This window comes from Hyalella azteca, unplaced genomic scaffold (assembly GCF_000764305.2).
Source record: "Hyalella azteca isolate HAZT.00-mixed unplaced genomic scaffold, Hazt_2.0.2 contig10753, whole genome shotgun sequence".
NCBI classification, from domain to species: Eukaryota; Metazoa; Arthropoda; class Malacostraca; order Amphipoda; family Hyalellidae; genus Hyalella; species Hyalella azteca.
Window position 1 is genome coordinate 21,891 of NW_025940776.1, and position 13,580 is coordinate 35,470.

The 13,580-nt window shown below is 38.5% G+C and overlaps 1 protein-coding gene across 1 annotated transcript in view; it reads right to left on the minus strand.

Annotated features, from left to right (window-relative positions):
• Window positions 1-4,764, minus strand: part of LOC108680856 — a gene marked incomplete at its 3' end in the record, with an annotated part of 12,007 nt that extends 7,243 nt beyond the window's left edge. The window contains exon 1 of the mRNA XM_018169774.1: window positions 4,567-4,764. Coding sequence (XP_018025263.1) covers window positions 4,567-4,653 — 87 coding nt within the window. The remainder of the gene's footprint in view (window positions 1-4,566) is intronic.
• Window positions 4,765-13,580: the final 8,816 nt, after the last annotated feature.

The window sequence follows — 13,580 nt, forward strand, 5'->3', positions numbered from 1 at the left end:
TATATCAGCAATACACTTATCAAATGTTCAATGAACCATCATATTCATCATATCAAGTAATCACCAAACAATTAAATACATATGCGCCCCACGTTTTTCGTTTTAGATGTTGTAAAATATTTTAACTGAAATACAAAAGACCAAGAGAATGAAAGCAAACAGAGATCAGTAGCTGCCAAAAAATTATTTTCTACTTTTGAGTCCACATGAAAAACGTGGTCTTTAAAAATTTTTTATGCATTTTATTTAATACTATTTCGAATGATTTATACTCACAATTTCCTCATATGAAATTATTTCCCAAACAAAACACACCATACGTCTTATCACTTTGATGGTTCAACCAGTGAATGAAACCAAAAATTCAAAGTTTTAAACTAGGCTACACAGAGTCTGTAAAATGAGTTTTTGATTGTGTTGGTAACCTTCTCTCAATAAAGCTGTAAGGTTCAACAACAAATTTATTTTGTTTCAATAGCAAATTGGTATCAATAATGATGTATAATTGATTGTCAAATATTTACACAGCAGTATCATCTCAAAAATCCAGCTTAGCTTTTGGAAATTTGACATTAACATCAAAATTACGCTAAAATTTATGTTCTTTTGCTATGTTCAATGTCTTTGCTCCACTGCTATCAATTGTTTGTTTGGAAAATCCTTTGAAGGGGATTCATTTGGCAGCATTTCACATCAAGAAAACAGATAGCAAATAAAAAAAAAGTTTTTCTAAAATGCCTTGTCTGTGAGGTCAAATATCCCAAGACACATTTTTCTTATAAATTTGGAAATGAGAAAAACTTACCAGCATAGAGATGGAGATCAGAGTAGCCATCCCTGTGCTTAAATTCAACTAGTAATTTTAAAGTTCATATTATTTAAAACTAAAAATTAAAATTAGCCAACACTCAAAAATAAAAAAAAACAGACTGACAAAAGATAATGCCATCCAACAGGGTAATAAAGGATGGGTGGAGCCCTGCGTACAAATGTTATAGCAGCAAAACTAATGGACATATTGCAGAACTAAAATAGTGGCTTAAACTTCAACATTTCTCCTCTCCTATCCATGTAGCATAAAGAAAGTTAAGAAATCATACATTTACTAGCTCTAAAAAAACCCATGCAAAAACATATTGAAGGGTGACATTTTGAAACAGTACTTCTGCTAAGGTCCATAGTAAAAAATATTTGCTGTCTTAGAAAATGTAGCTTGGAAAAAAGTTGCAGACAGGTGTTGGCTTTAAAACTTGATTGACAGATTTTTTGTACCTCAATCCAAAACAAAATGGCGGCCATTTCCTCACAATGGGAGTAATAAAGGACACTTTTAAAATTACATTTACAGTATAACTCTGGTTAGCAAAGGCTCCAGTTAAGAAAACTATCAACAACAAAAAATTTTGATTATATTTACCTGGCTCAGCATTAACAAAAAATTAATGCATCATTGGTTGTCACAAAATCGTGCATAAAATGTTATATAGAATTGAGCACCGGGAAACATAGAATGAAAAGTAATTAACCTAAAATATTGGTTAATTATTCCAAAAAATATGATGGATGTCACTAAAATATTTGTTTCTGTTTCAGGTATGTTTTTTACAATCTTTTTTGTTATAGTGCATTTACTTGACCGAGTTAATTTAATATGGTAAAAAATTACAAATCCAGTCCTGTGAGCTCACAGATACAGAAGAAATGCTATACAGCTGCTGATATAAAGCTTGCAGTGGATAACGTTGCATTAAATGCTCAATGGCATGTCCAAGAATATGGTGATATCACATCAATAATATGGTAATGCATGGATATGGTAATATATCAATAAAGGGAAAACAAGTACAAATCACAGTAAATGTCATTTTTTGTACATCTAAATCATCTACAAAGGAAGGAGAGGACTCCAGAATACTGCTGGTAATGAACTCTACATGCTTCAAATGTTTTAAAATTGAGTTTTATTTCAAGTGCTTAGCAAGTTTTTTATGCCAGGGCTAATTTGGGATGCTTTCTTTTGCATTTGGCACCTTACATTTAGCATATGGAAATTTTGGGAGATACTATAAAATAGCCCTTGCAAAGACCTTTAAAACGAGCCCAAACTCATTTATGAAATGTTTCATGGTAGAAAGTTATTACCAGCAGACGCTCAAAATTGTCCCCTATCACCCTGATGGCATGATTGCATATGAATAAGATAGTTTGAGAATTGAATACATAAAAATTTGTTATTTTTTCATATCTTTAATAAGTTATAATGTATCTTCTAATTAATTATAAAACATCTCTTTGAATACCATCTAACAGGACAATAAGGGACGGGCGGGGTAATAAAGGACAATCCTCTGACATTTCATAGAAATATTGTAGCAGCTAAACTAATTGAAATAGTGCAAAAATAAAAATAGTGGCCTAAATATTAACATTATTCCTTTCTATGTAGCACAAAGCAAGTTAAGAAATCATACATTTATTACCTCTAAAAAATCCCTGAAAATAGTGCAGAATGTGAAATTTTGGAAATGTAGTTCTGCTATGGTCAGTAACAAAAAAATGTTAGCGGTATTGAAAATTATACATACATAAAAGTTGCACACCGGTGTTGGCTTGAACATGTGATTGACGGAATTTGTGTAGCTCATTTAAAGGACAAATGACAGCCATTTCTGCACAATGGGGCAATATGGGACACCCCCGGGGTAACAAGGAACACCTCTAAAAATACACTCACAGTAGAACCTTGGTTAGTAAGGGCTCCAGTAAACAAAAAAATTAGTTAACAAAGAATTTTGATCACATTTGCCTTGCTCAGCAAAAAAATTTCATGTAGCAAAAACCAATGCATCATTGGTGATCAAAAAATTGTACATAGAATGTCATAGAGAGAATTGTGCACCAGGCAACATAGAATGAAAAGTAATTAATCTAACTTATGATTTATTTATCCAAAACATATGATGGTTGTCACTAAAATATTCTTTTCTGTTTCAGGTATGTTTTTGTGATCTTTTGTTATAATGAATTCACTTGACCCAATTAAAATGGTGCAAATTTACAAGCCATCCTTCAAGCTTAGAGATACAGAAGAAATGCTATATGGCTGCTGATATGAAGCTTGCAGTGGACAAGGTTGTTATCAATGTTCAATGGCATGTCCATAGATACAGTAATACCATATCGCATCAATAATATGGTAATGTATGTCATGGATATGGTAATATTATATCAATAAAGGAGAAACAAATAAAAATCACAGAAAATGTCATCTTTTCCACATCTACATCATCTACAAAAGAAGAGGAGGATTTTTGAGTACTGTTAGTAATGGACGAGTACACTCAGCATGCTTCAAACATTGTAAAATCAAGTTTTATTTCAAGTATCCCTTATTACCCCGTTCCCAGGTTTAATTTAAGATGCTTTTATTTTGCATCTGGCACATTACAAATAGCATATGGAATTTTTTGTAGATGCCATGTGATAGCCCTTGCAAAGACCTTCAAAATGAGCCCAAACTTGTTTATGAAACGACTCATGGTAAGAAGTAATTTATGAAAAATGCTCAAAGCCATCCCATATTACCCAGTTTGACAGAAGTTTACGGTGTTAAGGTTTTGCAAAAATTGCTTAACCCAAAAGTTTTCCTAAAGAATATTTTGATTTATAATTGGGAATTATTTTCAAATGAAATGACATGACTCATTCATCGTAACATGAATGATACTTATTTTTGTCTTATTTTGATAAATACTTGAATTTTTAAAATTTATCAAAGCAAAATTTATTCTCTAATCAGAAAGAAATCTCATGTCACATAAGTGGCAATTAGAATTTTTGAAGTACCTCCACTGTCATTGAAGGAGACCACATTGTTGTCTCTCTACAGTGTGCTGCAGGTAATGAGGCCTCTTCTGCAGCTATGTGGTCCTTCATTTCAAAAATTACACCTCGGTTACCAAGCAACAGAGAACAGAGATGCTGATCTATATGGTAGAATCAGTTAATTGAGATCAGACCTAAAACTACATATATGTGCCAATGTATGGCTAAGATGGCAAGCTTGAAAGCTTGGAAGATGCCAATATTTTAACCTAAAAGGCCTTACTGAACAATCTGGGCAGATTCTTAGTGAAATTTGAGATTAGTGAAATCTCAAAAACATATGATAAATTGGAATATCTGAAACTAAACTTTCCTTTGATCAGTCAGCTGATATTAATGGATCAAGCTAGTGACACAAGTCACACAACTGATTTATATTGAATACCAGTATATGAACCAAAATTCCTATTTCAAAATTTTCTACCTAATCAATGATCTTACAAGCTACAATCAATATTCAAATTTCCTTCTGAAACTCTTTTGGCCCTTTAAATTGTATAAAAGCATATTAGGTAGGGTATATTCCTTATAATTTTCAATCAGTAGTAAATGTAGATATTTTCCACTAAGAAGGCTACTTTAATTCAAAAAATATCCATTCCATAAAATTTGATTTAAAAAACATTTTTCTAAATAAACAAGATAGTAACACTGAAAAATTGTAAAACAATTTTTACTTACCTCCACATTCTCAGCATTTCTTGACTTCACAGCTTTGGTTATGATAGTGCAGTCCCGCACATCAAAATTTTTAAAGTCCATTGACATTCTGCTGACCAGTTATTATAATTATTATTTGTGCTAGGTTGGAAATGAAGTCACAAGTTGGTCACTTGTTAAACCCTCTCCTATCAGTGATTAATTCTTTCACCTTCATTCTTCTGTTGACATATTCACAAAGAAGATGCAAGGAAGTTAGACAATCAGTTCAAGTAGGATAAGCTATCATCACCTCTATTATGCAGTTCTGAACTCTCCTAGGCCCTTGTGTAATGCCACTGCCAGAAGGCACACAAAGCACTGCCAGCACAGATGTGCAAGCAATACAAAAGGCATGCATACTTGATACCTGCTGACCAAAATCATGTTAAACACAAACAAAGAGGATGTGTTCTATTAAATCTTCAACCCATAAATGCAGGCATATGTGACGGGAGTATAAGCAAAGGTCAAAAAGATAAGATAAGAACAAGCCCCAACATAAGCCAAACAAAGACAAATCAAAGCCACTACACTATGACTGGCAACCCTGCAGCAAGATGGTGGAGAGAAGAGAAGCAAGATGATGGCTTTTGTCATTACCTGTCAATGTAGAAACCCACTCCTTATACTTAGAGGCGCATAATAGGATAATCAGAGAAAGAGTAATACTGTACTAAATAAAAATTCACTATGCTGCAGCTCACTGAGCTTAGCAGGTATTGTCCCAGCTAATGAATTACAGCCGTGTGTATTTTCTGAGGGATATCTCCCCCACCACAAGCTGATGCAAGGTTCCAAGGAAGTGAAAGATTTTCCAAGCTTGAGCAAAATTCCCTCCTCTGGTTTGTGCAGAGTGAACAATGCAAGAAGAAATGACTAACAGTGTCCTCCATATCGCATGTAGCGCACATATTGGAATTAGACAAATTGAAACAAGCCAAGTGGGCCTTCATACCAGCATGACCAAGTCACAGAAATGCCACAGCACATTCTGCGGAGAGTGGTACAGATCCATAAACCACATTCCACTGCTGCTCCCAGGCTCCCAGGCCCAGCCAGAAGGCTCCCTTTCCTGAGGCCTGCCCTTCTAGATCTTGCAACCATCAGGATGGCCAATGTTTCAAAAATTTGGATTTCAAAAATCGTAGCCACTCCTCAAAGCACAGAGTGGATCTTGCAGCGTGATCATTTGAGTGGGCAAGGTTTGCAATTCTGTCAGCCATTTTCTTACCAGTAATATGGCTGTGACCACAAATATAGAAAGCACATCACCACTCTATTGAGCCCCTTGATTTGCATTAATTTCTGTATTTGAAAGACAATCCAACTATAAGGGCCACCATAAATGGAAGAGATCAACTGAAGTGCTGCTTGTGAAGTAAAAATGTGAACTGCAAATCAGACAAGATCAGAACTGTCTTACTCTGTAGAGACAAATCTGTGCTGTCAAGCTGCAAGGCTGATGGCCTTGTTTATTGCAAAAATTTCAACACCCAGACCCAGTACAGTCCAGGGTGCAGAGGGTGCAAGCAGCGTCGCCAATATATGGATTTTTAGCCCAATGCATTGCCAGTCATTTTCAAGATCCATCGCCAGGTAATTTTTAATAAGAAAATGCTGCTAACAACTTTGATAGTACGGCATTTCCCTTACTCTTCACGCACTGCATCATTGCAACTGATTTCCAGACAAGCTTCACTGCATTCTGATCCATCCAACGTACCAGAAACCTTACTGTGTGCGCTTGCGGTCTTTCATATTTGCAATAATTCAAAGTGATTTAAAAAAAATGCAGTAATTTCAATCCAAATTTGTCAGCAAGATCTTCTGATTTCTGAAGGCATAAATTCTGCTGCTGATGCGTCGCCAATAATCTTTTGATATTCACCCCTTTTCTGCACCCTGGAGTACAGTGTGCATTGGATTTATTTAGCAGCCAAGGAGCCATTCAGTGGCAAGTTGGGTTGATGGCACTGTATTGGCACATATAGGTCAGCAGAGACAGATCCAGTGGCAGCCCATGATCCATCAGTGTAGATCTGTGGATGTTGAGGATAATACTGACTTTCAGAAGTCTGGAAAGCAATTGTGTAATTTGGGGTGGCAATGGCATTGAATTGACTGCAGAGCTAAGCAAATCTAAGCAGATACTGTAGGAAAGATCTACATGAGGTAGAACCATCAACTATAGAATAGCAGACATCAACAAAGTTGAAACTGGAAGAAACTTGCTGCACAGACGGACAGACCTTCAGATGGTATTGTCAGTAGGTTCAACTCCTGAAAGCTCTGACATGCTTTGACAATAATAGGTGTTTGTAGAAGGTTCTGTTGATCCAAGGATCCCAAAATAGATGCCACCTGGTGACCTGGATGGGAGCGCAGCCGTGCACCACCAATTTTGTGCACCAATAAGCCCTGAATCGAATGCCTTGGATCTCTCCGGACCAACACCAATCAGCCGTGCACCACTCGGCTTTGTCCTCTTCCGGCCTTGACCACCACCTGCCGTGCACCACCAGGCCGTGGATCGAATGTGACTTCCAGGCATCGTCAAATCACGCAATTTTACGTTCACCGCATCTGAGGTTAGATTACAGATAGCATAGTTCTGTTCCAAAATTTATCGTCCTTCGACAAGTGGCCGTTTGACCAAGGGCTTCTTCTTCTTTAATCAAAGTTTCTGGGAGCCTCTGAAGACTAGTTCAATGCGGCCCCATGACAGGACAGTTTACAAATTTAAGGAACTTTAATTTCAGCTAGTAATTTAGGTGTTCTGAAGAGTCGTCCAATGTTTCTTGAAGGCTGAATGACTACAGAATGGGGCCGCCAAAATGGAGACCACGCCGGGGTGGAGAGTCCCATGCCAGGGCAAAGAGTCCCACTCCAGGCCCCAGGGCAGAGAGTCCAACTCCAGGGCAGAGAGTCCCACTCCAGGGCAGAGAGTCCCACAGCAGGGCAGAGAGTCCCACTCCAGGGCAGAGAGTCCCACTCCAGGGCAGAGAGCCCCACACCAGGGCAGAGAGTCCCACTCCAGGAGGAGGTTCCTGGGGGCACTAACCACTCAACTGGGGGCGCTAACCACTCACCTGGGGGCACTAACCACTCACCTGATTGCACTAACCACTCACCTGGGGCCGGGGCATTAACCACTCACCTGGGGGCACTAACCACTCACCTGGGGGCACCAACCACTCACCTGGGGCACTAACCACGAACAACTCCGGAACAAGGGGGTACTAACCACACATGGAGGCATCTTAAAATCTTTGTAACAAAATTTGGCAGTAGATGTCGGGAGCATTTATAGGTGTTCAGGAGTTAAATTTCACTTTAGCTGGTTGTACCATGGCATCCGCCGGCTCAACACCTCAGAGCGGGACAGCACGGCATTTTCAAAGTTCGAGAAAGATAGTTCTAGAAAGATGACGTAGCAGCCGGCCAAAGCCGGCTACTGTCACAGGAGCTCAGCACAAGGAACCTCTTGCCTCAACGGTTGGAACAGAACTCCGACCGAGGGCTGGTTCGAGTTCAACCCATGGCCTAGATATGGACGGCTTGAAGTGTTGAAGGCTACGTTCCGGAAGGCAGGAATCATGATGGTTATTACATCCAGGGCAGTGGTGGTCTTCGGCTCGGCAGGCGACCCCACCTGGACCTGGACAGCCTGGTCCCCTCTCCCCTGGCAGGGTTGGCATTGATTGAATCAAACTGATTGAATCATGCGATTAAATCATTTGATTTTGTTTTGTAATAAAATCATAATTTTTTTATTTATTTTTTATATCTTAAAATATATTGAGTGGCAGTCTTTAATTCATTTTGAGGTATTGTTATTCATTGTTTTAATATAAATGTACATGCGGATTGCGGGACGCCGGGACCCATTTCCTAATTAATCCATAACTCAATTTAAAATGTATAATGCTAGAATAAACTACACAGAACATTTACCTACTACAAGGTTACATCACTAATACTAATTTTTACACTCACTCAGGTCAGTAGAACAATTTAATGAATAAGCACAACGAAAGAGAACACGAGCGCGTCTTGCGGGAGTCGAAAGAAGAGTGCACGGGAATGTTGCCGCCGCATGCCGCGGCGCTTGAGTTGAATTGGGAGCGCAGCCGGGCACCACCAATTTTGTGCACCAATAAGCCCTGAATCGAAAGCCTTGGATCTCTCCGGATATCCAATTTTGTTCTAGAATTACTCGGTACTTACAAGGTGAAATAACTGCTATTACCAAAGCTTAAAACTATTACAAAAATATCAGATCTTATAGGTATCAAAACTGGCCATGATTAACTGGCTTACAATGATGATTATTTTTATTTAGTTTGTTTTGTTACGGCTATCGGCCAGAGTTCACTAGCATCGTACATATTTACGGCATTAACTATGCGACAAAATACAGCTTTATACCTAATAATCTCAAAGGAGTTATAATACCTCTCAGCTAGGAGATTATGCACTAGGATATTATATGCAGCCACTCCAGTACGATCACCTACGCCGATAACCAATTGTTTTCATCTTGTAGATTATCAGACAGCAGTTTTGCCCTGCATACCGTCAATCAAAGATTCAGCATATATTTCGGCATTGCATAAACATAAATATGACCACCAAATATCCCCTAACCGTGACTCCGGCCTCAACTTTCGCTTCTAGACAACTTTTCAGTCAGAGACGATTCGCTTCCCCCTATTTAAAAATATCCCTCACCATTGGAACAAACAGTCAATCAACGAACAGTTATACACCGACTGAAATTTTTAGACGTCCCGTTACTAGAAGTAACGGAAGGAAAATGAAGGAGGCACTAACTCACGTCTGAACGATAATTTCAGGCTTTCTGAAACTGTGAGCCTCGCGCGTCAATAAAATTGTGGCCGCGCCTCGCACGTCAATAATTTTTGTACCGCGATTTTCCTTGTCATTTTTTGCGATCATTCAACAATTATTTCTTATATTTGTTATGTTGAATTTGTACTAAATTTTTTCCATTAAGGTTTTTGTCATTCGATTTTACTAGCATTTTCATTAGAGAAGAAAAAGTCTGTTCACCCTGTCATCAGAAACGCGTCACTTGCATTCTGTCAGTCGTGAAGCACTTTACACTTGACTGATGTTGAATCTTTTGTGAATAGTCATACTGTAACGCTTAAATTTGTGCAGTGATATTTTTGAATTGTAATTATTTTGTTTGGAATAATTAAAGTTAAGTATTATCGCCGCATCTTGTTAAGTTTATTTATTACTTTTGTTTGCTGAATTATATTAGTTTACTACTACGAACGATAGATTCAGTACGAGCCATCCGTTGGGTTTATCTTGCATTTGTTTTGAGTTAACTTTGAATTATTTTTGTTCCTGTTTCTACATTCATCAATAATCCATCAGTGCCCTTGTTACCAATGGTATTATTGCAGATTAACTACATCCAAAAAAAAAGGGTGTTTTTTTTTAATTATATGTTTTTTGGGGTGTAGATTACGAATCTGAAATCCATTTTTGGCGGTCGGCATCGGAAAACCGATTTTTTATGGGTCGGAAAAAATTCGGTTTTCCGATGCCGACCGCCAAAAATGGATTTCAGATTCGTAATCTACACCCCAAAAAACATATAATTCAAAAAAAAAAACACCCTTTTTTTTGGATGTAGTTAATCTGCAATAATACCTTACCAATAAAGTGTCAAGAATACAAAGTTCACTTCCCTGCACGGTTAAAGTTCGGTTATCTGACTGGCGCTGCGTTCTGTAGTCACCGTATCGCTTACACCATACACCTGCGTGTCCGACTTGCGAGTTCGGCAAGCCGATCCTGGCTCCCGAAACTGATTCTGTGATATTTCACCTACACCTTTGTTCTTTGTTCTCATAAAACTGTCAGGATCAACTTGCAATTGCACTTTATTTGCCGCATCCTTCACTGTATTATAAACTTTTGTGTCGTCGGTATACATGGAGCACACGCTGGTCACTACTTCTGGCAGATCATTTATAAAAGCAACGAACAAAATAGGCCCAAGAACGCTTCCTTGTGGCACGTCACTGTGCAATGATGCCCAGTCTGACACGTTTCCGTTAAATGCTGACACGTTGTCGTCTACCTACTAGAAAGTCTATGATCCACTGGAGTAAGTTTCCCTCAATTCCCAAAGACTTCACTTTCCGTAACAGCCGCTCATGCGGAACACTGTCAAATGCTTTGGCAAAATCGAGGTACAATGCATCCATGCACTGGCTCCCTTTCGTCCAGAAGGCGAGTCCAATCGTTCAACGTAGACAATAAGTTAGTGGTGCAGGATCTACCGGTAATAAAACCATATTGACAATCTGATAGGATATGATGAACAGTCAAGTGGTCGCTAATCCTATCCCTCACAACAGATTCCATTACCTTACAAATAACACTTGTCAGACTGACAGGGCGATAGTTACCGGGGCTACTTTAGGCACCTTTTTTGAACAAAGGTGTTACTTGAACTTCTTTCTAAACGGACGGCAAAGTTCCTTCGTTCAAGCTTTTTTGAAGGAAAACTGTCAATGGGCCGGCCAGAATGGCTGCTAATTCTTTGAGCAGTCTGGGATGGAAGCCGTCTGGTCCACATGACTTGTTGGGATTTAGAGCTACCAGGCGCTTGAGAACATCTTCATGTATTTCAAAACCTATATACAGAGGTGGGCAGTAGCGCGCTACATGTAGCGGTAGTGGTAGCGGCGCTACATTTAAGCAATCGTAGCGGTAGCGCCCGCTACATATTTAAGTAGCGATACGAGGTACGTTTTGCCGCTACAGCGCTATCGCTACATTTATAGATAAAGCCTTTAAATTTTACTTAATAGTATTAAATATTATTTAAAAACCAGCATGATACATACATAATATAAATTATAGAATAAAACTATACGAAAGATTTCGGTGTAATGTTGTCAACATCGGCCTGTTACTAGTGTCATCATGTTAGTTGTTACTTGTTAAGTTGTTACCAGTTACCACTTACAGGTATTTTTTCATGTTTCAGTTTGCTTACAGTTATTTTTACACAGTTATTTTTATGTTTCACCTTCCCTACATGGATGTCTACTTTAATCTACCAATCTCAAAAATAATCCACATATATATACAAATAAAAGACTGATTTTTTATATGTATATGTGGATAATTTTTGAGATTGGTAGATTAAAGTGGGCATCCATGTAGGGAAGGTAAAGCATAAAAATAACTAACTTTTATTTACTGTATCTAACCCGTACTAGTTCGGTTAGGTTAATTGCAATAAAGTTGCATTGATATGTTTTGAAAATTTTTATTATCATTAAATGTTTATGAGTAAATCCCAATAGCAGAACAATAAATATTTAGAGAATTCCAATAATTTTGGCAATTGTAGCGGCTAATGTAGCGGCGCTACATTTTACTGGAGCGGTAGCGCTCGCTACAATCTAGTGGCTGTGGCGGTAGCGGTAGCGGCGCTACATTTCAAAGTAGCGCTGCCCAGCTCAGCCTATTTACTCTGAGCCGACTTGGCACTCCTCAATATCTGGAATACTGTTCAAGTCCTCATCTGTGAACACGCTGCTGAAGAACTGATTAAGAACGTTAGCCTTGCCCTCATCAGAGGATATCTTCCGTTGGTCTACTTTCAAATCAGATACACCGTCGTTCGTTTTACATTTCAAACTAGCGTACAAAAAGCAGGCTTTCGGATTCTATTTTGCATTTTTAGCAATATTTTTTTAAGTTTCTCACTGCAGTGCGACATACTTATTTAGCTTGATTTCGAGCTCCTGCATGAAGGTTATAATCAGAATCGCTGAGAGTTCATAAATAACGCTGGTAGGCTTCTTTCTTGGTCTTTAGATGAGTCTTAACTGTACTGTTCATCCACAGGGACTTTTTGACTCCTCCAAGCGTAATCTTAGGTACACAGGCATCAATTGCAGACATAACCGTGTCTTTGAGAAATGACCATGAATCAGCCACATTCATGTCCTTAATACAGTCCGAAATATTTGCCGCATCCACCGCTTCACTGAGTTTATCATAGTCGCCTTTCGCAAAGTTCAAACGTTTTGCCTTCGTTTGCGAGTTATACGGCTATACGCATCGGCTCCTGGTTAAACCGGCCGGTCAAAATGCCGGTCGTTGATATTTCTCCGTATAGCCGTATAACTCGCGAACGAAGGAAAAATAGAAAAAATGGTCACGCTGAGGGTCAACACCGTCGCTGAGGAATTAGGTATTTATATACTAAGTTTCGTTTAAATCTGTTCAGTGGTTGGAAGAAATTCTTTGATCGCTGTTAATTTCGGCCCGTATCGCCATATAACTCACGAATAAAGGAGAAATTTAAAGAATTTTATCGAGTTAAACGTCACCGCTAGGTCCCAATGAATACGTGTTCAAGTTTTATGCATTCATAATGCAAGCTGCATTCATTAGTTTGGGAGATATTCTTTGATAATTGAATTTGGAGATTGGCCGTGGGACCGGCCACGAGTCCGGCTGTAAATTTGTCCGAGGCGTCCTGGGGTTCTAGTGCTGAAATAGTTGAAACTGCTAAATATTATATTGGCTTACTAAATGGGGTTCTATTTGTGAAATACATATTTGTGTTTAACTTTTCTATTTCAAATTTGTAGCGTACTAATTATCAAGAAAAAGGTGTTTGTTTCCATATGTGTCTGTGGGTGGGCCCTAGAAATTCACTGGGGAGCCAAACTGGGCGCCAGCTTGAAAAAGTTTGGGAACCACTGAACTAAACTAACTGGTCTGTCTCAGTCTAGTGACTCTAGTCTGATGATCATACTGCTCAATAGGGGATGCATGCGAGAGGCCTGAGCTGAAGCATTGTTGGTTTCAAGTTCGTGTGGTGAGATGGGTCAATTGAGTACAGCTCCATATAAGGTGCCAGGATGACATTATCTATAGCATTTAGTAGGTTGATGTTGGCTCCAGGGATAATTTGAGAGTTAATT